The sequence below is a fragment of the Brienomyrus brachyistius genome, chromosome 1, assembly GCF_023856365.1.
Source record: "Brienomyrus brachyistius isolate T26 chromosome 1, BBRACH_0.4, whole genome shotgun sequence".
NCBI lineage: Eukaryota > Metazoa > Chordata > Actinopteri > Osteoglossiformes > Mormyridae > Brienomyrus > Brienomyrus brachyistius.
The window spans coordinates 2,980,574-3,006,212 of NC_064533.1; the positions used below are offsets into that span (position 1 = coordinate 2,980,574).

Here is a 25,639-nt window from a genome sequence, read left to right on the forward strand (position 1 = left end):
CATCACGTCAACCATCATTTCAGTTCATTCATCGTTCCTCGCTCCCTCCCAACATCAAGATAAGCGATAACATACAGTATGGCTGATGCTAAGCTAAGCTACTGTATGTGTGCGTAGGATAAATGTAAAGCTTTACGTGTAATACCTTGGGTGCCACCAGAACTTGAGTTTTTTTTCCCGTATCCAGTGTATTTTAACCGATTGGATGTTTAAAATAATGTCCATTCTTCAAACCTGAATATAAATAATGATAAATGATAATCGATTAAATTGGGGAATTGTGTATAACGAATTACTGATAGGCTGGTATGTAATAAGGGTTTTTGATTGCTAAATTTGTAAATTTGCCATATAAATGTAAATTGCCGGAATTTAATTATTCGTCAAAATGAAACGTTACATTGGCAGTGTTGTCTCACGTTAAATCCAACACGACGCTGTAATAAGAACAGCTCACGTCCATTTGCTCTATTCAGACGCCGGTACTGCATGGCAAGGGAACCCCCTCCGCTACGTGCCGCGCGCCGCGCGCCGCCCACATCACAGCGCGCATTCCTCGAGGCAGAAGCTCGTCGTTCCTGTGCAGGAATGTCATCCGACAGGATGGTATTCGGTGATGAGAATCGAGATGATCAGGTTTTTTTTTTAGAAATGGCTTACAAATAAAAACCAACCCTCATGCTCTCCGAGGGCAAAGATATTGCACCATGTTAAAGACAGACAACATCAAACATAGACAAACTACATAAACGTCACAATTAGCCAGTCTCTCTGTTGTGTAGCATAAACAGACTTAATGTCTCATGATGATATGAATTGGTCATATTACTAATACTGTCAGAAAACTTCTTGAGCTGATTTTAAAAAAATCTAAGAGGAATTTAATATTGGTTTGCACGTTTTCCCCCAAATTGCATAATATTACTGAGGCACATTATAAGTTTAACATAAATGTATACATTTTATTCTCTTTCTTTTATCAGTAAAGTTAGTTGCATAGTTAGTTACACAGTGAGTGTACAATAAAGCTAATCTTTCTGAATCACAAAAACGGGGACAAGGCTAATAAGCAAGGAGTATTACAGTCATCTTCAAAGTGCTGTCATAACTCAGCCAATCCCAGGGTGGGATCTGGCATGTGAGGGCGGGACTCACGACGGGAACCAACCAATGGGTGGAGTTAGACGTTACTGATTGCGGGCAGAGTGCCGGTACAGTATGGAAAGCTGTCTGGGGAAGACACCATGGCGTCTGTGAAAATGGGGCCTACTGGCGCGATCTCTGAAGGGGGAAGGAAGAGGAGCGCGATGAAGGTGCCTGGGCGCTCACTGCATCAGCTGCACAAAGGTGGCAGGAAAAAGGCCAAAGCGGCCATGGCAGTGTCCCCTCCACCAGGCCTCGTCCACCATCTCGATGTTCGTTATGATGTCATCGGGGTCAAAGGAGATCTCGTCGTCTCCATCTGCGAAACATCAAAAAAATGGACTTTTCTCCCCCATAAACAGTAAAACAGTGTTCATCACGTACTGCATTAATACCTAATGAACAAAGAGATTTGGCTTGTTGCTTCCAAATAGGCGATCAGTTTGCTTAAGTAGTGATTGGAGGATGGGCTCCCCTTTGGGTCTGGTTAGGGTTAGGGCTTCCTCTGCTGCCCCCTGGAGGATGGGCTCCCCCTTTGGGTCTGGTTAGGGTTAGGGCTTCCTCTGCCGCCCCCTGGAGGATGGGCTCCCCCTTTGGGTCTGGTTAGGGTTAGACCTTCCCCTGCTGCCCCCTGGAGGATGGGCTCCCCCTTTGGGTCTGGTTAGGGTTAGGGCTTCCTCTGCTGCCCCCTGGAGGACGGGCTCCCCCTTTGGGTCTGGTTAGGGTTAGGGCTTCCTCTGCTGCCCCCTGGAGGATGGGCTCCCCCTTTGGGTCTGGTTAGGGTTAGGGCTTCCTCTGCTGCCCCCTGGAGGTTGGGCTCCCCCTTTGGGTCTGGTTAGGGTTAGGGCTTCTCTGCTGCCCCCTGGAGGATGGGCTCCCCCTTTGGGTCTGGTTAGGGTTAGACCTTCCCCTGCTGCCCCCTGGAGGATGGGCTCCCCCTTTGGGTCTGGTTAGGGTTAGGGCTTCCTCTGCTGCCCCCTGGAGGACGGGCTCCCCCTTTGGGTCTGGTTAGGGTTAGGGCTTCCTCTGCTGCCCCCTGGAGGATGGGCTCCCCCTTTGGGTCTGGTTAGGGTTAGGGCTTCCTCTGCTGCCCCCTGGAGGTTGGGCTCCCCCTTTGGGTCTGGTTAGGGTTAGGGCTTCCTCTGCTGCCCCCTGGAGGACGGGCTCCCCCTTTGGGTCTGGTTAGGGTTAGGGCTTCCTCTGCTGCCCCCTGGAGGTTGGGCTCCCCCTTTGGGTCTGGTTAGGGTTAGGGCTTCCCCTGCTGCCCCCTGGAGGACGGGCTCCCCCTTTGGGTCTGGTTAGGGTTAGGGCTTCCCCTGCTGCCCCCTGGAGGACGGGCTCCCCCTTTGGGTCTGGTTAGGGTTAGGGCTTCCTCTGCTGCCCCCTGGAGGATGGGCTCCCCCTTTGGGTCTGGTTAGGGTTAGGGCTTCCTCTGCTGCCCCCTGGAGGATGGGCTCCCCGTTTGGGTCTGGTTAGGGTTAGGGCTTCCTCTGCTGCCCCCTGGAGGACGGGCTCCCCCTTTGGGTCTGGTTAGGGTTAGGGCTTCCTCTGCTGCCCCCTGGAGGTTGGGCTCCCCCTTTGGGTCTGGTTAGGGTTAGGGCTTCTCTGCTGCCCCCTGGAGGATGGGCTCCCCCTTTGGGTCTGGTTAGGGTTAGACCTTCCCCTGCTGCCCCCTGGAGGATGGGCTCCCCCTTTGGGTCTGGTTAGGGTTAGGGCTTCCTCTGCTGCCCCCTGGAGGACGGGCTCCCCCTTTGGGTCTGGTTAGGGTTAGGGCTTCCTCTGCTGCCCCCTGGAGGATGGGCTCCCCCTTTGGGTCTGGTTAGGGTTAGGGCTTCCTCTGCTGCCCCCTGGAGGTTGGGCTCCCCCTTTGGGTCTGGTTAGGGTTAGGGCTTCCTCTGCTGCCCCCTGGAGGACGGGCTCCCCCTTTGGGTCTGGTTAGGGTTAGGGCTTCCTCTGCTGCCCCCTGGAGGTTGGGCTCCCCCTTTGGGTCTGGTTAGGGTTAGGGCTTCCCCTGCTGCCCCCTGGAGGACGGGCTCCCCCTTTGGGTCTGGTTAGGGTTAGGGCTTCCTCTGCTGCCCCCTGGAGGATGGGCTCCCCGTTTGGGTCTGGTTAGGGTTAGGGCTTCCTCTGCTGCCCCCTGGAGGTTGGGCTCCCCCTTTGGGTCTGGTTAGGGTTAGGGCTTCCTCTGCTGCCCCCTGGAGGACGGGCTCCCCCTTTGGGTCTGGTTAGGGTTAGGGCTTCCTCTGCTGCCCCCTGGAGGATGGGCTCCCCCTTTGGGTCTGGTTAGGGTTAGGGCTTCCTCTGCCGCCCCCTGGAGGATGGGCTCCCCCTTTGGGTCTGGTTAGGGTTAGGGCTTCCTCTGCTGCCCCCTGGAGGATGGGCTCCCCCTTTGGGTCTGGTTAGGGTTAGGGCTTCCTCTGCTGCCCCCTGGAGGATGGGCTCCCCCTTTGGGTCTGGTTAGGGTTAGGGCTTCCTCTGCTGCCCTCTGGAGGATGGGCTCCCCCTTTGGGTCTGGTTAGGGTTAGGGCTTCCTCTACCGCCCCCTGGAGGATGGGCTCCCCCTTTGGGTCTGGTTAGGGTTAGGGCTTCCTCTGCTGCCCCCTGGAGGATGGGCTCCCCTTTGTGTCTGGTTAGGGTTAGGGCTTCCTCTGCTGCCCCCTTTCATTTTGGTTCCTCCCAAGCTTTCTTCCTTCTCTGGAGTTTTCCTTGCCACTGTCGCCACTGGCCTGCTCACTGGGGGCTTTGAGCAGGGATAATGTAAAGCGCTTTGCGACAGTGTAATGTTGTGAAAATGGGGTGTACAAATAAATTTAAACTGAATTGAAGTGAAGTATCCAAATTTGTTTCTGAGCCCAAAGAATGCATAGTAATGTGGGCGTGATTCAGCACTGGCCTAATCCAGTCACTCTAATGGGCAAAACCCTTTGCAGCACAAGGAAAAGCAAACAAATGCATGACTGCATCCTGCTTACCTGAACCTACGGCGGCATGCATGCTGTTGCCTCCCTAACCAGCAGTCCAAAATTCTTATTTCTGTGTGTTTTTTATCCAGCCGATAGTGAAGCCCTGAGAAAAGGCAACTTCCACAGCTCTCCACTAGGGGGCCCCCAAGGATACTTACCGCCTTGATAGTCATAGAGAGCCACAGCCGACTGCCCACAACTCAGGTCTTCGTAGTCGTTATCTGTGGATTTAAGAAGCAGGACGTCTTTTTAAAAGCCTGGAAGTTCCACGCGGATTTTGAATTATTTATTGCTTGATGGTGCCCAGAACTACCACTCCGTTTCAGTGATACGTCTCACTCGCTGATGTCAGTAGTAAGGAGTTCTGGAGAGACGGTCCACCTTAACATGTTAAAATGCACACAACCCCTGATTGGCTGACAGGACGTACCCTGTTCAGCTCTCCAAATGTGCCTCTAATGTGACTGTCCAATGGAAATGCAAGCTGTCATCCCGTTACATGTGGCTACCAGACCGTGGCCCTATGGGAAAGGGTCTGGATCTGTGCCAGACACTGCAACATAAAACCAAAAATCTCAGAAACCTTGTACAGGAACAGAAACGTCCTCGTAGGTTTCTTCCTCCTCCGGCTGGGGGGTTTCTTCCGGCTCCTCCTGGAGTTCTGCATAGTCATCCTCCAGCAGGTCGGCAGGGCGAGGTGGCAGGGCGGGGGGCATGTCATAGTCTACCTCCTCCTCCTTCTCCGGCTTTTCTTTCTGGGGGGGGGCGGCATAAAGTCAGCACAGTCACCAGGACATTGGCCCCATTACTGCTATTTTTATGGAACTTCTCAGTGGAGATGCACTAACAGTCTGACAGGTTCTGCTTCGAGATCCTGGCTGCATGATGACTTCTCAGTTCTATGCCTTGCTATTCCTTACACAGCTAGACGCATGAAAAGCCAAACTGGAGAACCCTCTGCACCTTTGCCACTGGGTCTGGCTCCTCTCTGGGAGGTTCAGGCAATCTCCTGGGCAGTGGGGGGGTCTCTCTGGTCTCTGGAGCCGCGGGAGGCTCCTGCATCTCCTGCTTTGCACTTTCCTGCTCCTGGGGAACAGATGGGAACGTTGGTGTGCATGTGGTCATGCCCTTTCACCCTGCAGTGACCACTCCGGCACCTCCTGGGATCTCTACGGTGCTCCTAAGAAATTCCTGTTCATTTCCTGTTAAATTCCTGTCAGTGCCAGTGCATCTCTGGCTAATGCAGCTCTTTGCAGATGTATGTACAGGAGAATCCAGCCGTAGTGTGAACCTGAACCCGTCCACTGGGAGGAGTGTGACCCACCTGCTGTCTCTTCTGAGCCTCCTCCCGCTCCTGTGCCTTACGCGCCTCCTCCCGCTCCCGCGCCTCCCGCTCCCGCGCCTCCCGCTCCCGTCTCCTGGCTCTCTCCTCCTCCGCCCGTTTCTTGTTTTCTTCATCTGATGCTCGCGCCATATTTTCGAAGCGTGCCTTCAGATTTCCTGCCCCCCCACTTGCTGCTCACATATGTGCATAAACACACACACACATACACACACACACACACACACACACACACACACACACACACACAGACACACACACAGATTTGTCATTATATCTTGTTAGGGACTCTCTATTCATTTCTATGGGGAAAACTCTAATCCCAACATGACAACCTTAACCCCCACCCAGCCCTAAACTTAACCATAAGTAACCAAATAAAAAATATTTAGTTTTTTTGATTAAATTCACAGATAATTGTGGGGACCTGAGACATGGTCCCCACAATGTCAAAATAAGTTTTTATTACATTTTGGCTTTTTATGGGATACTACAATGGGGTGCATATAGAGGGGTGGGGCCACAGGGGCACTGATAGCTGATTGGCCGCCAGAGTGCCCCCTCTCCTGTCACCCATCGATAAAAAATAAGTTATTGGCTAATGATAAGGCTGGCCCCTCTCTATTAATTATTCCCCCTCTTTTGCCCCCCACCTTAAAAAAAAACATCCTAGAATATCCCCTTATGCTTATGCGCCGCAATGTGCGACCTCCCCATGCTGCCAGACACTCACAGGCCTCAGACGGCTGGGTCTTCTTATAAGACGAGGTGGGGGCCTCCATTTCAGTGAAGGCAGCAGCGTTCTGGGGGCGACATTGTGAGGAGTCAGAGCTGCACGTGGCGGCAGAGGAGCATCGTCACGGTAGGAGGCCATAAATGGAGGCCGGCCGCTGGTTGGGAGGCCGGCCACTGGTTGGGAGGCCGGCCGCTGGTTGGGAGGCTCACCTTGTCCATGCGATCGGTCTCCACCCCGTAACGGCCGCCAAAGCCCTTGGCGTAGTCTGGGAATAAACAGGAGTAATGAAATGGCACTAAAACGCTCTGACTGACCACAGAAGCATCACCTCCAAACTGGAGGCAACATTTCTGCACTCCCTGTTATATGTGCCACTCTATTACATTATTACATGGAGGTACAATGATGTAATAATGGACCATCTCGCCAAGCACCTTGAAACGACTCTATAAAGGCACTATATCAAAATAACTCTTCACTGCCTGGTATTATTGGATGTGTGACTAGCTCAACCTAATTATTCATTACGTAATAAGCCATCAGCTCTTGATGGCTCAGAGAGCCACATCTCACTATTGCATGATGCTGAACCTTCATAAGGACGCGAAGCTTCGAGTGATTGGCCGGTTTTTGCACGAGGGGTGTGGCCACCCCTGTCAGTCGGTGTCACCTTTCTGAGACTGGTGTTTCTCCGTCTCTGCCCTGTAGTCATAACCCACGGCAGCCTTGTCCACCTTCTCTTTCTCGACTCCGTACTTCCCACCGAAGCCCTTTGCATAGTCTGGGGCAGTAGACAGAGGGAAAACGCGGAAAAGAGGGTACATTTTAAACTCGTTACACACACATAAATATGTCAGTGATAAAATGGGGGTGTTGTGCTGGGATGCTGAACTTGTGATCAGAAGGTTGTTGGTTCAAATCCCAGGGCAAGCAGTGTGGTTTCTTTGTTATGTCCCTAACCCCCAGTTACTCCAGGGAATGAGTGAACCTGCTTTCTCAAATGTACACCCCTTGCGTAGAAGCATCACCTCAGTACATAAATGTGAAATGAGAATTGCTTTTTCTCTTCTCCAGCCAGTAGGGGTCACTCTAACCTTTCTGAGACTGGTGTTTCTCCGACTCCCCCTTGTAATCATAACCCAGGGCAGCTTTGTCCATCTTCTCCTTTTGCACGCCATACTTGCCCCCGAAACCTTTAGCATAGTCTGAAGGAGAAAGTACAAGAAAGACATAAAATGCAGCATGAGAGTATAAAAACTAAAAACATGTTTCCAGGTTAAAGAAAAAAAGTACTGTGCAAAGGGTACCTTTCTGGGAGGCGTGCTGCTCCACTGTTCCCTTGTATTCGAAACCAACCGCAGACTATAACCAGAGAGACAAACTCCAGCTTTTACGGCATGTAAACATTAGCCTGCTTCATTGCTGTGCGTGCATGACACACTGCAGCGCACAGAGGGCGTTAGACCTTCATCAGAAATCAAGTTTGAATAAGAAATACTAGCAAATGTTTGGAATAATTATTATTGTGCAGAAAATGATATCAGGCATGAATTAACCTGGTTAATTAATGGTTATTTAAACTGCAAGTTCTGAAATAATCAGCTGAGACGACAGGGAAAGCGGAGGAACGTTGACTTCTTACCCTGTCGATGCGATCCTTCTGCACGCCGAACTTGCCCCCAAACCCACGCGCCGCATCTGTCTGGGAGGAGTGCTTCTCCACTTCAGCCACGTAAGTGTGACCCACGGCCGCCTGGAGAACCAAACACGCGGGTAAGGAGCCGGTCACATGTATCAGCACCACCGTGAGCCTGCGGTTCGGGGCTGCTGGCCCCCCTGTAACCTACCTTGTCCATACGGTCCTTCTCCACCCCGAACTTCCCTCCGTACCCAAAGGAGGCCTTGGGTCCCTCGTCCAGCTCCTTCTTCTTCACCTGCTCGTGTTCGGAGGCCACCTTCTGCCGGAGCTCGGCAACACTGCAGGGGGCGAGTAGTGAGCCACCTCACGCTCACACCGGTGACGTCACCACCCCACCCCAGCAGACCCTCGTACGACCCCGCGAGGGGGGCATGGCCGTAGATCTCTGTCCCTATAGGAGCCCCAGGGAGCTCTGCAGAGGATGGCGTCCCTGCTGTCATTATCCATCCTTATTCCCTAACTGCCTCATATAGTCCATATTTTTATTTTGTTCAAAAAGTGAAAATAAAATTCACCAGCAAAGGTTAATAAAAATTATTGTTCTTGAACTTTAGTTCTGGAATTTTCCAAAAGCAAAATGGGAGCGCTGTACTGGCATGGTCACCCTTCCCAGAGACACCATGGTGATTAACTGGGACCTTGGGCAATGTGTGGTTCAGTGTGTTAGGATCCTATATGTGTGTTTGAAAGGTTACTGGTTCAAATCTCAAGTCGGCAGAGTGACGTCACCATTTGGCCCCTGAGTGAGGCCCTTAATCACCCAATCGTCCCCAAGACTTTCTCAAAAGTGCATGTTATTCTGGATAAAAGCATTTGCCAAACAGAAAATAATATGTCAGACATTGTGCATGAACTTGGCAAAGTGACCTTTGACCCCTGCTCTCTCTCCCCCAGCAGTACCTGATGTGATCTTTTCGGCCCGACCCCTCGATGGTTTTGGCGCCCCATCTCTGCTCCTGTTCGGACACGTCATTCTGCAATGAGGAAGTCAGCCGTCAGACGTGCAGAGACGCGGTGGAGGGCTCCAACCGCTGCTCTCAGAGCCGACAAAGCACCCGTCGTTTCTGCCTCAAACGAGACCCAACTAACCTCAAAGTTGGGGTCTGTCTCCCAGTCGTCCCCTTCCGAGGACACCTTCATGTCGACACCATGTCCCACTGCCGACTTCCACATCTAGTAAAAGCAAATGTGCCCCAAAAAAGCGTCAGTCATATAAATATGAGATGCACACACTCACACGCACTTCCTTTTTCGCCTTATATGTCGGAGTAGAGCAACTGACGGTCTAATTTTACTGATGCCACAAAGGAAGTCGAGAGGAGCTTGTTCAAGATGCCTGCAGTCGTGCTGCAGACGAAAGACGCATTAAGGCACATCCATGCCGAAAAAGCAACGCTGTCATCTCAGGTGGTGTCTAATTTTGAGGTAATGAAACTGCGGCGGTTTAGCAAGACACGACCAGTGCAGATGAGAACATAAAATGAATAAAACATACTTTTATTTTATGAAATGTTCTTTAACTCAAAGATCACTAGACCTAATGGCATAATGATACACGCATATTTGATAACCTGTCAGATGACTTACACTAAAATTCACGAGTAAACAGAAACTTACAGCATTAGATTAATTTATAAGAGCCTCAAAAGTCATTTTACAGTCTACCTTTAACTTACAACCCTTCCTAAACAAGGCCACCTACTGCGGAGGTACTTTTTTACCTTTCTGAAGCTGACAGCTCTGGGGTTCCTACAACACACAACAGAGGAAATCTTAAGTTGATGGAAATATATTCATCATCGCACGTCTCTGCGAGGTCTTTTTTAATGCTATTTAGTTCTATTTTACACTCTGGCATAAATAGTTAACTAAACATTACCAAAAATGAACTCTATCAGACTGAGGAATAACGGTTTACGATTTTAGAAGTTAATACCTGGTAAATCAAATCGACTTATTTACAAAGGTCCTCAGTTAGTGATTTAAGTAGACCAGCCTAATAAACTTTCAGTATATTTAATCTGTAAACTGGAATTTAGATCTTAAAAGTAAACCACTTCCTGAATTTCTGTATACCATCGATCTTTAACTCTTTTTACGTGAAATTGCATTTGAAGAGACACAGAAAGCATCCACACATGATATTTACTTACGGTAACTCTTTGAAGTTGATGGACTTCGGTAAGCGCTGTCAGAAACGCCGCTGCAGCGCTGCTCTCGCCGGGAGGTGAGCGAGCGGAAGGCTGGGCGATCAGGGCGTGATTAGAGAGGAACAAGGACAGCCGCTGGGTTTAGGGCTTCCCCTTAAAATGTCATGCAGTCGCAAAAGCTACAGACAGTCGTACATATCAGAGTTCGTACACTCTATGATTAATATAAAAACGCTGAAGTTAGTGGACGAGCGCTTTTCAGGTGCAGATTCCTGTCTCCGCAGTCGCTGTGCGCACATCCATACATGGACTAACTTGCGCTGCAGTTTGAACATGCACAGACTAGCTACCCTGATTCACACTAACCGCTGCCTTCCGTATTTCTGCAATGAGAGCGAATGTTAAAGTTACATCTGCATGTAGTGATTCGAACTAGGGGTGTAGCGTCATTCAGTTAGTAAGCAGACAGAAAAACATCCAGCACAAATTACTGTCAGTGCAGCTTATTTCCTCTACAATAATAACAAAGAGCATAGGCCCTGCTGTAATGCAGTTCATTGTTCCTGCTTGCCCCCCCCCCCCCCCCCCCCCCCCATTTACCCCGAGGCTATTTAAAGCTGCTTCAGAAGTGAAAGGCTCACAGAAGGAGAAAAGGTTCTACCTGCACTGGACCTCCAGACAGAAAATGTCACTTTGCACCTTCACACTCATAATAGTGAGCAGCCCCGTGGGGAGGGGGGGGGGTTTCTCAGGTGCCATGTGGGCTTGGTCTGGTACTGGACCTGCCTGACATGGGAAACAAGCAGGCCTCTCTGTAGGGCTCTTTGTGGTCCTTCTCCTTCACCAAGAGTAAAGCAACTAACTGGATATATATGACTCCACAAAAGTAAGGGAGTCGAGGCAAGAGAATGATGTGTTTTTTTTGGACTGGGCATTTGTGTTCAGCCGTGAATCTCGCCCCTGCTGACATGTCGGCCTGCCGTAACCTTCACCGTCTGCCCTCCAAGCACACAGGCAGCGGCGAACTCATCTACAAGATTTCAAAATGACGGTCGTGAGGATTTTCTTTCTCAGTTGCTTCCTGGGAGGCACATGATGCATCATGGTTCTTTTTTACTTTATCCAACATACAGTAGGTAGACAGCTGGGTAACAGTATACTTGAGGCAACACAAATAACTTAATAACCTTTATGATTGACTAATGATGAACATGGGATCAGTACAGTACTAACACTTAGTTACTGGTTAATTAGTACATTAAGAGAGAGTGCAGTACTACATTATTTGTGCCTGAAAGTGCTACAGTTGCGTTTACAGGCTCTAACCATGTAAGTCTGTCTCTTAGAGTAGATGCCTGACCACAGACCCACATGGGTGGGACACAAACACGGGAGGAAGGAAGTATGCAGGGGCCAGGAACGGAAGACGGAGCTAGAGGAGACCAGGGCAGAGCAGGTCAGAGCTCCTGTTTTTAGCACGCTAGAGTCTACTTCTTGAAAATGAAACTTCTCTGAGGGCCTTGTTTTGGAAGCGGGTACCTGGGTTTAATCGGTCATGCACCTGGGCTGAGAGCTCGGCCTCCGCTGGATTTAGATTGTTCCTTTAGCAGAACAGGTTCCTCTGCACCTCCCACTGGCTGTTGTTCAATCCAGTCTGAGTCCCTCTGAGTCTCTTTGAAGCTCAGCCAGAAGCTCACTGTACCCTCTCTGAACTTCCCCTTCTGAGACATTTGGAGTGTGGAGGAACTCCTTGTTTTGACGCCCCATTAATGGAATAGTACCTCAGGCATATCAAACAACTAATTCTGTGCAGCAAACATGCAGACCACTTTGCTTACTATTCATTTTCAGTGTGGAAGCCGCCATTTTGGCCTGTCATGGTCTTCCTATGTCCCAAACCTTTACCTCACTGTTACTTGCTTCTGGAGAAAAATATTAATGGACAATCAGGAACATATAGTGATAGGTCACATATAGATATCTAAAGTCTACATTTTGTTATCAAATAATGAGCCTCCGAAGCAGCACAGGATACAAAACTGAACAAGATATCAGTCCCAAAGAAATTTGTTTTCTAAAATTCACCAAAATTTTCATTAAAAAAACAATAAAAATTCAAAAGTCTCAAAAGGCAGAAGTCTTCATGTAAAACCATTTGTTGTCTGTCAGTGTCAGCTTAACCATTAACCTCCTCCCCCCAAAGTCAGTTTGCACCAACCACCAATACACACATAGATTTTTTTGCCTCGACCATTAGCACACCTCATTTGAATAATCAATACCTCATCGATTTATTTAACTAATTAACTTAATTAATGAGGTGACTGGTCGTGAAATTTAATTAATACAGGTAATGGCGGGGGTGCACCTGATTGTTCTTTGACTGTTCATCTAGCCACCTGACTAGATATCAGTAACTTTTTGAAGAACAGAATACAATCAACTTTTAATTATGTTGCTGTTCATTTGTACGGAAGTCCGTAGACACGCATAACCTTTTTTTTCCTTTTCGTTATCTCGAGATCGCGACTTATTTTTTTTTCTTATTTTTTTAAGCCGACATCTTTCAAACATCACATCACCCGGTAACCATGGAGACGTCCCGGACTCTCCAGTTGGTTGGTAATGAAACTGACTACTCGTTCAGACTCACTATAATTTCTGCGACTGTATAACAGCAAATTTCTGATCCTCCTTCTCAAATGACGAACACTAATATGACAATTTTCTAGCACCGACAGAGAGTGTTATCCTCGTATCCATGATTCGGTGCAATATTCCTCGATATTTCTCACAGTTTGAAGTCTAACTTGGTTTTACAAACAAGTGCAATATAACTACTTATGATACTGGTGCAATATACTGTAATACCTTCAGGTATTATGTGTTCCATGTTATTCTATTAAGTTTAGGTTCTGTACTTATGAGGGTGTGGTTATGGAATTGTGTGTGAGGGAGGGGGAGGCTCTGTTGGGTTGCGGGGAGTTCGGCGTTGGGGTCTGATTCGGTCGGGTGTGGAGATTATTATTTGTTCCGTTTGAGCTAGTGTCTGTGGACATAACTGCAGCCGCTTACTGATACTAAATCCACGTTCTGCAGCAACCCTCGGAGATCTTATTTCTTAAATCTGGTCATTACAATACTTTTACTTTACTGTGCATTAATATACACTTTTACTTTTCATGTAACTTTTGGACAAAGGTACTTTAGATTCCTGTACAGAGATTTTCTATCTTATTTTATTTTAAAAAATAAATTATTTATTAGCATGTTTAACAGTGCCGTAATTTGTTTTACCCTTCATTCCTACTTTATACTTATATTGTATTGTTATTGTCTTCGTGTTTATATGTGATTGTGCAGTCGCAATGTGAGCAATTTCCACCGGGATTAATAAATTCTTCTGATTATACAGTATATGATTATGATTCTGATTCTGACTGGGACAGTCCCCGATCAAAGTAAAATCTGATGCATTCGTCCATGAGGATAATACTTAACTTCGAGATCATGGGAAAGTGGCATGGGTTATGTCGAGATCGCAAGAAAAAAATGTCGTGATCTCGAGATAACGAAAAGAAAAAACGCTCATGCATGTCCTCTACAGACTTCCGTACATTTGAATATGTTTTAATATGTTTGAACTTTTTCTGAGTAAATGTACACTTGTTATCCAGATAGGGAGCTGTACACATTTTCTTTGACTGTCTATCCTTTTGCAAAGTCCTCTATGTCAGTTCTTCCAGATTTCAGTGTATGGTTAGAAACTATACTTACAATATTCATTTAGACTGTACTAACAGTGTGAAGCCTGACTAACCTCTTTAACCACGTGCACATTTCAGGCCCTGCCTCAGAAAGAGAGATCATTCAGCGATGAGTAGCATAAGCACCCCCTATAGGTGAGATGTAGAACAGCGCTTTATTGTCTCGCAACCATTACAATGATACCCGCCTATCGCGGAAGTTACGTCCCAGGCCCTTCAGCGATGGGTGAAAATCCGCGATATAGAAAGACCATATAAATTAACATTTTTAAAAATAGTTTAAGTCTTAAAATACCCCTCCCACACGCGTTAAACACATGTAAACCTATTAAAACACACATTGTGAACACATATGATATGTGGATGTCAGGCTAAGGAAATGAGTGACATAATAATAATAATAATGATAATAATGACAGTAATGTTATATATATATATATATATATATATATATATATATATATATATATATATATATATTCACAAAAATATTCACAAAAAGTTTGCTCCAATAATCTCTGTGCCTCTTTGTTCTGAGTTATTGGTGTGCCTAGTTTGAGTGTCATTTTAATTTAGACTAGAAACAGATATTTTTTAATTTTAAAACAAAGGCTTCATGTTGCGGGAAACTGGAACTGAATCACCCAGCTGCGTTTAAGTTAAGATCTCAATGTGGCAAATTCAGGTGAATGAACTAGCAAACCCAAGGTGCTATTGGTCATTATCACCTGACTGTAGGATCACTGAGCCAGAGTCACTGAATAATGGGGACAGATCCACTACAGCAGGCTTTAAGCTCTGAAATCATTTATTTTTTCTAGAGCGGTCACTGGCACCCTACCAAGCATTGAATCTCATTGCTAGCGAAGGGAGGGCAATCCATCAATGGCCCACAGCAGGAAATGTACTTTACAACAGCAAAATCATCCCAAGCGGCAAAATCATCCCAAAATTTGCTACAGGGGTGAACAATCAAAGCAACTGCACTCTGCAATAACGGCGCAGTACATTTCCAGGCTTTAGTGCGTTATCCGATGACTCCATGCAACCCTCTGTCTATTCCGGTGTTAAACTGAGACTCTTAAGCTGATTATATGGATACAGGAAAAATTAATACTGCATTTGCCGGTAGCGGATTAACCAGCCTGCATCGCCTTGCTCCCGCGGGGTACAGGCTGCGGGCAAATCCAAACCGCTGCAGGACTGTGACAAGGCCCACAAAATGCAATGACGTTACACCAGTTCCCATATCCATCCACTGCTTCCCACTGAATACCTCCCCTTGCTTATGAGGCATTGGAAGGTCAGACCACTGCTTATCTTACAGAGCTGATTAATGTATTAAATCCAAAATGCACCTCAGATCTCTGGATAAAGGTCTATTAATGCCTAAAATAAGTGCTGAGGGTAAAGCCTTCAGTTACAAGGCTTCTGGTGTCTGGAACTGCCTGTCTATCCATATGTGGGACACCTCCCTTTAATCAGGATCGATCTGTATACAGAAACTAAAGACCTGCTTCCTGTCTTATCGTAAATAAAACTGCTGATGTAGCTGTTTGTATGTACAGGGGTAGGACAAAATAACAGGAAAACACGTTAACATAAAGGCCCTTCTGAAGAGATTTAGTCCTTGCCATTATACGTACACAGATGTATTTTACTGAGGCCAAGCAGAAAATTCTAGGAGCACATCCCTTTAAGAAGGTTTTTTTAAGAAGCATTCAAGAAGTACAAAATCAGCTGAAATCTGTGCACTGGGATCATTCCTCAAGTAGAAAAACCTTGAGTACTTTGAGGGATGAAGGAAATGGAAAATCAATGCTGTATTTTGTACTACAGAATTCCCAAAGCTTAAAGGTGCTATCAAAGGGACTTGCATTCCTTTGCTTTGCATAGTCATATAACCGTCATCAGACGTAATGACTGCCAACACAACCGACAATGTTGGCGTTTTCTAAATGTAAACCCAACTGAATGCCGGCACCGGATAAAGGTGACTCATCAGACACTATGACTTTTTCCCCATTGTTCAGGGGTCTAGGATTGTCTTCCTTATGATAAGTTGTGGGTCTTTGCGCATCCCAGCTATGCAGAGTTCACAGCGCACGGTTTTTTGCTGAGTCACAGAGGTGCTGATTCAGTTCAGTGCTCGTTTTTGAGACCTTGCTTTTGTGGTGTTCAGCACCTATGCTCTTAAGTGCCTGTATTTCCCTGCCAGAGAGATTCCATCTGCACCCCGATGCTTTTACAGTGTATTGTGCCTAATAGATGCTGCCATAATTTTTGAGGCTGTTCCCTTTGATGCAATAAAACAGGTTGCAGCACCTGCAATTCAAATGACGGTTTGTTGTCATGGCGACTGTTTATCACACTGTTTTGAACTTGTGTATCAAAGTTCTGATTGCCAAAGCTCATTTGTACCATAAACATATTTACACCGGCATTTACCCTAATATGACTCAACTTTAGAGTCAAACTTAAAGTCCTTCCACTGATACTTAGTTCTTCTATCTCAGTAAGTCTCATGCTAGAGTGCAGAGGCACCTCCAGACACTAAAGGGAACTCAGCTTTTCAAGAGAAACACATTTGCTAAAATATGAATGAGCTGGACCTGCCATATCAGCAGCCTTTATGTAGCGGCAGAGCAGGACGTAATACTGTCTTTGTACTTTGCGTTCTTTCATTGCAGCCTTCAGATACACACGTTGACTTCAAGTATGGTTCATCATACTGACAGGGAAGAGCTGATGCTCCCAGGATCTTGGCTAAGGGGCACAATCCCAACGAGGAAAAGGAGGAGTGCTTTTCTCAGCTTTAATGTCATCATTTGTCATCATTTGATAATTCGGGGCATGGACTTTAGCTGCTAGATCAAATCAATTATGTGAATAAGTCCACACCCATATCATAGCGACAGGAGTACAAACCCTTAGCAGCTACTTTTGATGGGCGAGTTTCCAATGCTGGGTGAGCAGGGGTCAAGAAAGAGACACGACCCATCTGTGGATGACCTACATTTCTATTTTAGTCTGCATTTCTTCACCGTCAATCAGTAGAAAGTGTTTAGTCATGAATTTGGGTTGCACTGGCTCACCGGTGAGCTGTGTCAAGGTCAGCTGTCAGAAGCTCTGGGGAGGGGATTAGTGGCTGTCTTACCTAACAGGCTGGCGGCCAGACAGCACTGGCATTATCCTACACTGGGACTCATCTGCCAGCCCTGCAGTTTCTCTCTCTGGGCCAGTGGTCCATAGCCACGTCCCGACTGACCCTAGTGACCGAGCCAAGTCAGTGCGACAGGTGCTGGCGGCATACGGATCATGACTAGCCCTTTTCGCCCATTCCGCAGCTCGGCTGATCAGTGCTGGGCAGCCTCTAGGAATGTGGAGCCTCGTTTGTCGATTGTACGAGATCTGCTGTGTCTATAATTCCCATTCTAGTGGATGGATGCATGTACACAGGAAGACTGTCCCTATACAGCAGGGCTGGATCTATCTTCTCAGGGCCATTGGCAGCGTTTTACCTGGGAAGGCCCCGACCAAAAACACTGATGATCAATTCACTTCCTCCTCAGCAGTAATTCGGGAGACCCAGCAACTGCCTGTCCTGTTTATACCTAGTAGACCACGTTTGTGTCTGAGCTTAAACATTTTAATTTGATGCAAATGTTTTTTTTTTTTTTTTTAATTGTTGACGCACCACAGCACAACAACGAAATGTGTTCTCTGCATTTAAACCATATGTGACGTCGTGACATAGCAGGGGGGCAGCTAATTCGGCGCCCGGGGAGCGGCGCAGTGGGATTTGAAACCAGCAATCTTTCAATTACAAGTGCGCTTCACTAACCATTAAGCCACCACTGCCCACTTTCTTATACGTATGATATATTTTTCCCCGCCACACTTCACCTTGGCCACCCTTGTTCGCCTATACCTGGCAGCGGCGCTCTGTACCACACACTGGCCTCTTAGAGAACCCCCTGCCACCCTCTTATCCAGCAGTCGTACCCTGGCCTCCTACCCCCCTCCCTCCTAACAGTACTTGTCCGTGCTGTTCATAGCACTGTCGACCTGGGCTCTATATTTCATAGGTCCTCTTCTCAAAGGACAGGATTAAAGGAGACTCTCGCTCAAAGGACAGGATTAAAGGAGACTCCCGCTCCAGCAGAACAATCGCTATGGACAGAGAGGACAGCTTCTTCTTTCCCTTCATCTGTATTTATTGCAACTCTCAGATGTTGCAATGTGCTTGCACAGTAACAGTTATAAATGCAACAAAAATAGCACAAATGCATTCAAGAGAGCGGTCATTAACTATTTTTTTCCGCGCACTGCGGTTCTGCTTTTAAGTGTAATACGGCAAATAGAAGATCTACCGGAAAGAGCCGAAATCTACCGAGAATTGTCTAACACAGCTGCTACTGCGCAGTCGTGCCAGCCGTTGCACAGGGCGTAGAAGACATGGATGGTGTGTTAAAGCAGGCGAATACCAAGCGCAGCCTCTAATAATAAAGGTAAATTTAAGATGCTTGTTGTCAGAAGTACCTACATCGTTACATTCGTTTGGGCGTTTGTCACAGCTTGGCTAGTTAGCTTACCATGCAAACCTTCTACATCGACGTACTGTTTAGTATGCTGGTTATGATACTCATCGCTGTTAATCTTAACTAAGCTACTTTACTTAGGCAGTCTGAGTTTCTCAGTTGGGATGTAGGTAACTCGGCTGCTGCGCGAACGTGCAAGACGCCGACCTGCCTTGGGACTCTGCTGTCACTGGGCAGCTGTGGTGTTTAATATTTGCCCTCACTTTCCGAGCTTTAATGTTTTATTAAGAATTCCGCCAAAACATCAGAAAACTGCATTTTGTCTGCTGCCGTGATTCACAAAACGAAGGGAGGGATCTAAATGTAACATTAGCTTTGAAAAAAAGGACGATCTCTGATCTTCATGATTCAGTCTCTAAAAGCCATTTGCAAAATGGGAAAAATTGAGCATCATATGAATAATTCAACCAATCCTCTTTTACTCACTTCTCTCTCTCTCTCTGTATCTCTCTGTTAACTCTTAATAGTCTTTACCCCAAAATGGGTGGACATGGCTCTAAGGTGAATTTGCTCATTAGGTGTGGCAGACAGCTTGGACAGAGCCTCTTCCTCCTTATACACTACATCAGTGTGTTTGTGAGCTTGGTGGCACGCTCCATCAGCCTCCTGCTGGTGTTTGCACGTTGGACAATCGCGCTGTCACACTACACGGCATCCACGTTTGACACCCTGTATAAGTACCTGCACTGGTGGAGCAGGAGGGGCGGAGTCAGCATGGATCTCCACCCAGGGAGCGATGCCGAGTCCGATTGACTCCGCCAGCCGGTCTCTGGAATCTGAGAGGCCTCTGGGGGATGCTGCCTCTGCACTGAGCCAAAGCAGAGACTGGATTCGAGACGAACAAGGCGAGGAGGTGCGAGGCAGCAGATCATTGTCAACCCTGGAGACTCCAGGAGACCCATAGATGCCCCAACGTGTGACAACATTGATCATCGTGTTGGTAGAAGATGATCACAGGCCAAGCAGAGACAATTCAGTGTCTCTTGACCGATAACAGCCAACTACTGTCACCTTAGCACTCTGTCGTCAGTGTAGCACACACGGGCGTGAAGCTGTCTGCTCCTGCTTCGATGGCACACCACCTCAGGCATGCCAGACTGCATCTCTGTTCTGCAAACTCAAGGAAAGCAGACGGGACTAAGCATGGCACTGAACAGGTGTGACGGAATGCCTGTCTGTCTCTGACCGTGGACATGGCTGCAGTGGACGCCTGTCTGTCTCTGGCCGTGGACATGGCTGCAGTGGATGCCTGTCTGTCTCTGGCCGTGGACATGGCTGCAGTGGACGCCTGTCTGTCTCTGGCCGTGGACATGGCTGCAGTGGACGCCTGTCTGTCTCTGGCCGTGGACATGGCTGCAGTGGACGCCTGTCTGTCTCCGGCCGTGGATATGGCTGCAGTGGACGCCTGTCTGTCTCCGGCCGTGGACATGGCTGCAGTGGACGCCTGTCTGTCTCCGGCCGTGGACAAGGCTGCAGTGGACGCCTGTCTGTCTCTGGCCGTGGACATGGCTGCAGTGGACGCCTGTCTGTCTCTGGCCGTGGACATGGCCGGTGTGAAAGCCTGCCTCTGTGTCTGAACATCCATCTGCTTTTCCTTTCTTAAAAAATGTACTGTCAAGTTAAAGTTTGACATTTTTGCCATGAACTACGGGACGCATAAGAAAGGGGGTGGGACATGAAGTCCACTTGTCTGTCTGCCTTTTAAATACTCAGCGTAGTATTTTAAAAATGGCCGAAAATTAGGTTTGATCGGTTTGCATTAATTGTTTGCAGGTAATTGGTCTGTGATTGTTCATCACTGCACTCATAAAAATGCTACAAACATTACCCGAGACCCCCCCCCCCCCCCCCCGGCCCATTCTGCGGATTATCACACACTATATACTACCATAACCTTCGGTAAAACTGTTAATAGTAACCAGAGGAGACATATTCTGTGTGAAAACAGGCTGTTTGTCAAACAAGATTAAATAAACATGAATATCCAGAAGATGTGGGGCTGTGCGTGCCGCCCGTTCTCTGGCAGGGTGGCGTCCAGCGCGGGAGAACAGCCGCTAGAAGCCGGAGAAGAGAGACACTCGGGATTAGAAAAAGTCATTTACTGAAGACATGTGCTCCCAGAAATCCGTTTATGACCTGGCTTACAAATGATTTGTCATTTTAGTCCAAATGAAACTGCTTGCTGTATGCCGCCCCCCCCCCCCCCCATTCTACCCGCAGGGGTGCAAACTGCCCTCCTCCTCTTTATTCTGACTGACAAAGAATGGGGAAACATGCAGAAGTATTAAATAAGCTTCCCACCTGTCACAGTGCCTCCGATAACTGCGGGGCCTTTACGTCTGTTTGCTTGCATCTGTTGTGATAGCCCTAGGGAGACACGCTAGTGCGTAGTGTGGCAGGCGTCGAGGCTACAGAGAGAGCATTAGTGACGCATTGAGTCCAGAAGAATGAGGCCTTCACTGTGAAAAATATGGCAGAGCGAGCCGTTCACGCGGGATCATAACCCTGAAGTCAGCACTGCATTCCGAACGTGATGTCAGTGCAGTCATGGACTGCGGAATGTGTCTAAAATCCGGGGGGTTGGAATATTCACAGATATATATTACTGTTGTATGACTACAGAACAGTTCAATGTTTTATTAATAAAATTTTATTGGTTTGCTTTACATAATTTGCAAGCAATTTTTTCTTGATTGTTCATAACTGCGTTCTTGATGCACAAGGCATGATGGGAATGATATAATTCAGTCAGTCAAGTCATTTTAAATCTGTCCTGGCAAACAAAGCAATAAATCTGTTGATAAAATATTGCAGTGTGCTGCTGAAACATCTGGAAATACTCTTTCTGTGAAGGACCATTATGCTACACTAGTTTGTAGAGAGGAACTTTCCAGTGACCGAAACTGTGTGAGTGAGGAGTTTATCGCAAACGACAGGCGACGCTCTACTGTGCTGGGAGGAGTCAGAAAGTGTGTCTCTAAGCCGTCTAATTTCCTCTAGTGGATTACTGTCAGCGATTAGCCACAACTTGCTATAAAAGTCCCTCATGCTATAGTTCGGGTCCCCAGATTGGTGTGACTGAGAGGAGGAATCATTTGGCAGCATCAAAGGTACAGCAGCCCAGCCCACCAACCCAAGACATGGGCAACACTAACAGCTGCACTGTGGATGACCTGCAGGCTGTGGAGATGCACCTGTGGTACAAGAAGTTCCTGACCGAGTGCCCCTCAGGTCAGCTGACTCTGCACGAATTCAAGCAGTTCTTCGGCTTGCGGGGGCTCGACCCCGAAGCCAGTGCCTACATCGAGCAGATGTTCCGCACCTTTGACATGAACAAGGTAGGCCAGGCGTCACTGCTGACCAATGCTGAGGACCAGGGTCTTGGTGTCACCAAGAGTGTTTATATGCAGGTAGAACAAAACCGTAATTGAAGAGCAAATTTCCAAAATTACATTCTCTGTTGATCCTAAGATGGGACCGTCAATGATCTAAAGTCAGTTTTCACGATATGACTTGTATTGTGAACCGAGACTCTCTAAACCCACAAAAATTGTTCAATGTCCTGGGGAGTGAATGCGTTATGGAAATGAGTTCATATCTGGGCACAGCGCCGGCGAGAGAAAGGGACAGTTTAGGGCGGTGAGGAGATGCGGAGTGTTTGCCTGCAGGCTGCACTTCTGTAATATTTGAACTGAACATCATACGAAAGCTTAACTTCTATAAAATATTCAGCGACTTCTATTATGGCTCCGTAACTCATTCTCAGCTGTTCCACAGATGAACAACCTTTCTGTGTTGCGGAAACAAAGGTTATCCATGTGAGGGACACTAATGGCAAGTACAGAGAGTCATTTTGTAAAATTAGCCGTGTAATAATCAGTATGGCATGAAGTCATTTAGCTATCAGTTATGAACAAACATTATGGTAGTCAGTCACAGCTGTGGGACATTTTTACCCACAATTACTTTGAGCACAATGGCATCATTTAAGGAAGTAACTATCTTTACAAGCCCAGTTAAATGTCTCACACCAACACGTGACTAAGTCTGCAGTGATGGTGAAATAAAACTATCAAACACATTCTGGATAAAAAAAAACACAATAAAAATATACTCTTCTTAAGATAATAAATATCTAGCATCCCTTACTGTATTTCTCATATTTAAGAAACACTAAGGTTAATAGTCTTATCCATCCACTACATTATTGTTTTATACTGTATCGGACAAGAAGTACCCCATATGTTTTAGAGGGTTGATGAAATCCTATTATTGGAGAACTAAAATGAAAATTCTGATAGTACTTTTAATAAAATCATCATTTAGTAGCAGTATTTGATGGTTTGCCGAAGTGAAAAAATGTGAGGAATCACCATGATCGTGTTATTAACACATTCATCTATCAGCAAATCCCAGCCAAGCAAGAACATCGGATACCTGGTTCAGGTGCCGGTAGGGAGCAAAAAGACGGGCTGTCTGAGGCCTCCTGAGGGCCGAGTTGAGAGATCCTGGTTTAAGGTGCATCTGCCCCGAGCCTTAGTGCAGCCCCCCCTCTGACACGGCATGCTGGCTCCACCCCCTGGCAGGACGGCACCATCGACTTCATGGAGTATGTGGCTGCCCTGAGCCTCGTCATGCGTGGGAAGATGGAGCACAAGCTGCGGTGGTACTTCAGGCTGTACGACGTGGACGGGAACGGCTGCATCGACCGGCATGAGCTCCTGAACATCGTCAAGGTGCGACCTTGCTGGAAGCACGCACACACACACACGCACAGACATACACGCACAGGCAGACAGACATACACGCACAGACACACGCGCACAGGCAGACAGACATACACGCACAGACACACGCGCACAGGCAGACAGACATACACGCACAGACACACGCGCACAGGCAGACAGACATACACGCACAGACACACGCGCACAGGCAGACAGACATACACGCACAGACACACGCGCACAGGCAGACAGACATACACGCACAGACACACGCGCACAGGCAGACAGACATACACGCACAGACACACGCGCACAGGCAGACAGACATACACGCACAGACACACGCGCACAGGCAGACAGACATACACGCACAGACACACGCGCACAGGCAGACAGACATACACGCACAGACACACGCGCACAGGCAGACAGACATACACGCACAGACACACGCGCACAGGCAGACAGACACACACGCACAGACACACGCGCACAGGCAGACAGACACACGCGCACAGACACGCGCACAGGCAGACAGACATACGCGCACAGACACACATACACACACACGCACAGACACACGCGTGTAAGTACCAGTGTAAGCAGAGCCCACGGGGCTGCAGTCAGTGGCATCATGTGTCTTCATTCTGTCACACCTGCTTCACTGTAATCACTCAGCCTTCCCCCCCCCAGCACATCTTCTCAGTGCATTATCTTCCTGTGGGGGTGTAGCATTAACACTGGGGGATATTTATACAGTCAGGGCTCTGCCTTGAGTTTCTGCGACCAGCGCATTACACTTATAAGCACACCTGGTCCCCTCTAGACAAACTCCCAAATCAGAGTTTCATCGCAGTATGTGGTCTGCATGCAACTGACCTCCCCGCAGCAAACCTCCTTCCTACTGTGGGATTTAAAATGATTGCCCAGCACTGATAAGATTATCTACTTTGCAGCCTTTAACTTTTCCATCCCTCCTGTCCTCCCTCCCTTCCTGCCCCCCTCCCCAGGCTATCAGAGCCATTAACGGGAACGAAACTCAGGAAGTATCGGTGGAGGAGTTTACCAACAGAGTGTTTGACAAGATCGACGTCAACGGTGACGGTAGGTATGCTTCCCGTTTCTCGGAGTTAAAGGTCACCGTGCACAAACTGGCCACACTGATTCCCCTGCTAAATTCCGTGCATCGCAGCTCGTAGCCCTGTGAGATGCTGGATCGCATACAGGCTGTACAAGAGGGATCCTTTTCAAATCGGCCTCTTCCTCCACCCCCCAGGCGAGCTGTCTCTGGAAGAGTTTGTGGCCGGGGCGCGCAGCGACAGCGACTTCATGGAAGTCATGATGAAGAGTCTTGACCTTTCGCACATCGTCGCCATGATCCACAACCGACGGAACAGCGTCTAGCACCTGCCCACCCCCACACTAGGCCAGACCTAGAGCTTCCCAGTGCTGAGCAGGGCAGGTGCGCCCTCCCTTGATCAGAATAAGCAAGTCAGACTTGCTCCAGTGAGTTGTGACTCGCCATGGTTGGACTAAGACTTAGACATCACAGGCAGGGGGCAGCGGATGGGGCCCATGGTACTAATGATGCTAAGAACTCATTTAAATGTCAAACGCAGTGACTACGAAATGCTATGCTGGCCCGTTAAGTGCAGGCTTTTGGACAAGCGTGTCCCTGGAGGTCACGTGACCTTTAAAGAACAAGGCACCGCCTGCCAGCCAACCTAAGAGAATACAAATGCACAGAAGGGAATAGGGTACTGAAAACCACCATGTCAGAGGAGAGCTGTCACCATGGCAACATATGCTTACTGTGCAGGAAGTCAGAGCTCAGCCATCACTGGAAGCGCCAGCAGGAGGGCTTACAGTGTTATGTAATGCCAACAGCGCAGTGGCACCCCCACAGGACCAGGGTTCGAATCTCCACTCCAGCTCTACCAGTGAGGAGTTTGCATGCTCTCCTTGGGTTGTAGGGTCTCCTCAGCATTGTCTGGTTTTCACAGTCCAAGAACCTGCTATAGGTTGATTGGAGTTACCAAATTGTCCATAGGTGTGAGTGTGAGAGTGTGTGGTTGTGAGTGTGTCGGTGTGTGGTTGTGAGTGTGAGGGTGTGTGGTTGTGAGGGTGTCGGTGTGTGGTTGTGAGTGTGTCGGTGTGTGGTTGTGAGTGTGTCGGTGTGTGGTTGTGAGTGTGTCGGTGTGTGGTTGTGAGTGTGAGGGTGTGTGGTTGTGAGTGTGAGAGTGTGTGGTTGTGAGTGTGAGAGTGTGTGGTTGTGAGTGTGTCGGTGTGTGGTTGTGAGTGTGAGGGTGTGTGAGTGTGAGGGTGTGTGGTTGTGAGTGTGTCCGCCACATGCTGGGATCAGCATCCATATAAACATGCGAAACAACCGAATGCTTGTATTTACTTTACGAAATAAGCAGTTTCAGCTGCCTGAAATTCCTCTTTTTCCATGTATAAGAAAACATGCAAAAATACTTTTGATTAGTACAAAACTGATGTAAATCGTTAACA

At 47.9% G+C, this 25,639-nt stretch overlaps 2 protein-coding genes and 1 long non-coding RNA gene across 9 annotated transcripts; 2 read left to right on the forward strand and 1 right to left on the reverse strand.

Annotated features, from left to right (window-relative positions):
• Positions 1 to 858: 858 nt before the first annotated feature.
• On the reverse strand, positions 859 to 10,423 carry hcls1 (hematopoietic cell-specific Lyn substrate 1). 2 transcript variants are annotated; one of them, XM_049019689.1, is made up of 16 exons: positions 10,037 to 10,418; positions 9,605 to 9,632; positions 8,973 to 9,056; positions 8,784 to 8,857; positions 8,032 to 8,161; positions 7,827 to 7,937; positions 7,492 to 7,546; positions 7,279 to 7,389; positions 6,855 to 6,965; positions 6,394 to 6,449; positions 6,182 to 6,251; positions 5,431 to 5,621; positions 5,070 to 5,192; positions 4,690 to 4,861; positions 4,265 to 4,327; positions 859 to 1,462 (listed from the first exon to the last, which is right to left on the reverse strand). In XM_049019689.1, the coding sequence occupies exons 3-16, from the start codon at positions 9,054 to 9,056 to the stop codon at positions 1,326 to 1,328; spliced, it is 1,488 nt and encodes a 495-aa protein (XP_048875646.1). In that variant the 5' UTR covers positions 9,605 to 9,632; positions 10,037 to 10,418; the 3' UTR covers positions 859 to 1,325. The 2 variants fall into 2 exon arrangements, with proteins under 2 accessions (XP_048875646.1, XP_048875656.1); XM_049019699.1 differs by lacking the exon at positions 6,855 to 6,965 and having other exon boundaries at positions 10,037 to 10,423.
• Positions 1,851 to 3,604, forward strand: LOC125746123 (uncharacterized). 5 transcript variants are annotated; one of them, XR_007398852.1, is made up of 5 exons: positions 1,851 to 1,954; positions 2,128 to 2,243; positions 2,650 to 2,707; positions 2,823 to 2,996; positions 3,345 to 3,591. It is a non-coding gene; the product is annotated as an uncharacterized LOC125746123 (long non-coding RNA). The 5 variants fall into 5 exon arrangements; XR_007398851.1 differs by lacking the exon at positions 2,650 to 2,707 and having other exon boundaries at positions 2,881 to 2,996; positions 3,345 to 3,604; XR_007398855.1 differs by lacking the exons at positions 2,128 to 2,243; positions 2,650 to 2,707 and having other exon boundaries at positions 2,881 to 2,996.
• guca1a (guanylate cyclase activator 1A) lies at positions 9,241 to 25,639 on the forward strand. 2 transcript variants are annotated; one of them, XM_049019726.1, is made up of 6 exons: positions 9,241 to 9,308; positions 11,385 to 11,489; positions 21,470 to 21,739; positions 22,988 to 23,137; positions 24,139 to 24,232; positions 24,405 to 25,639. In XM_049019726.1, exons 2-6 carry the CDS (start codon positions 11,385 to 11,387, stop codon positions 24,530 to 24,532), a joined length of 747 nt encoding a protein of 248 aa, XP_048875683.1. In that variant the 5' UTR covers positions 9,241 to 9,308; the 3' UTR covers positions 24,533 to 25,639. The 2 variants fall into 2 exon arrangements, with proteins under 2 accessions (XP_048875683.1, XP_048875693.1); XM_049019736.1 differs by lacking the exons at positions 9,241 to 9,308; positions 11,385 to 11,489 and adding an exon at positions 18,179 to 18,311.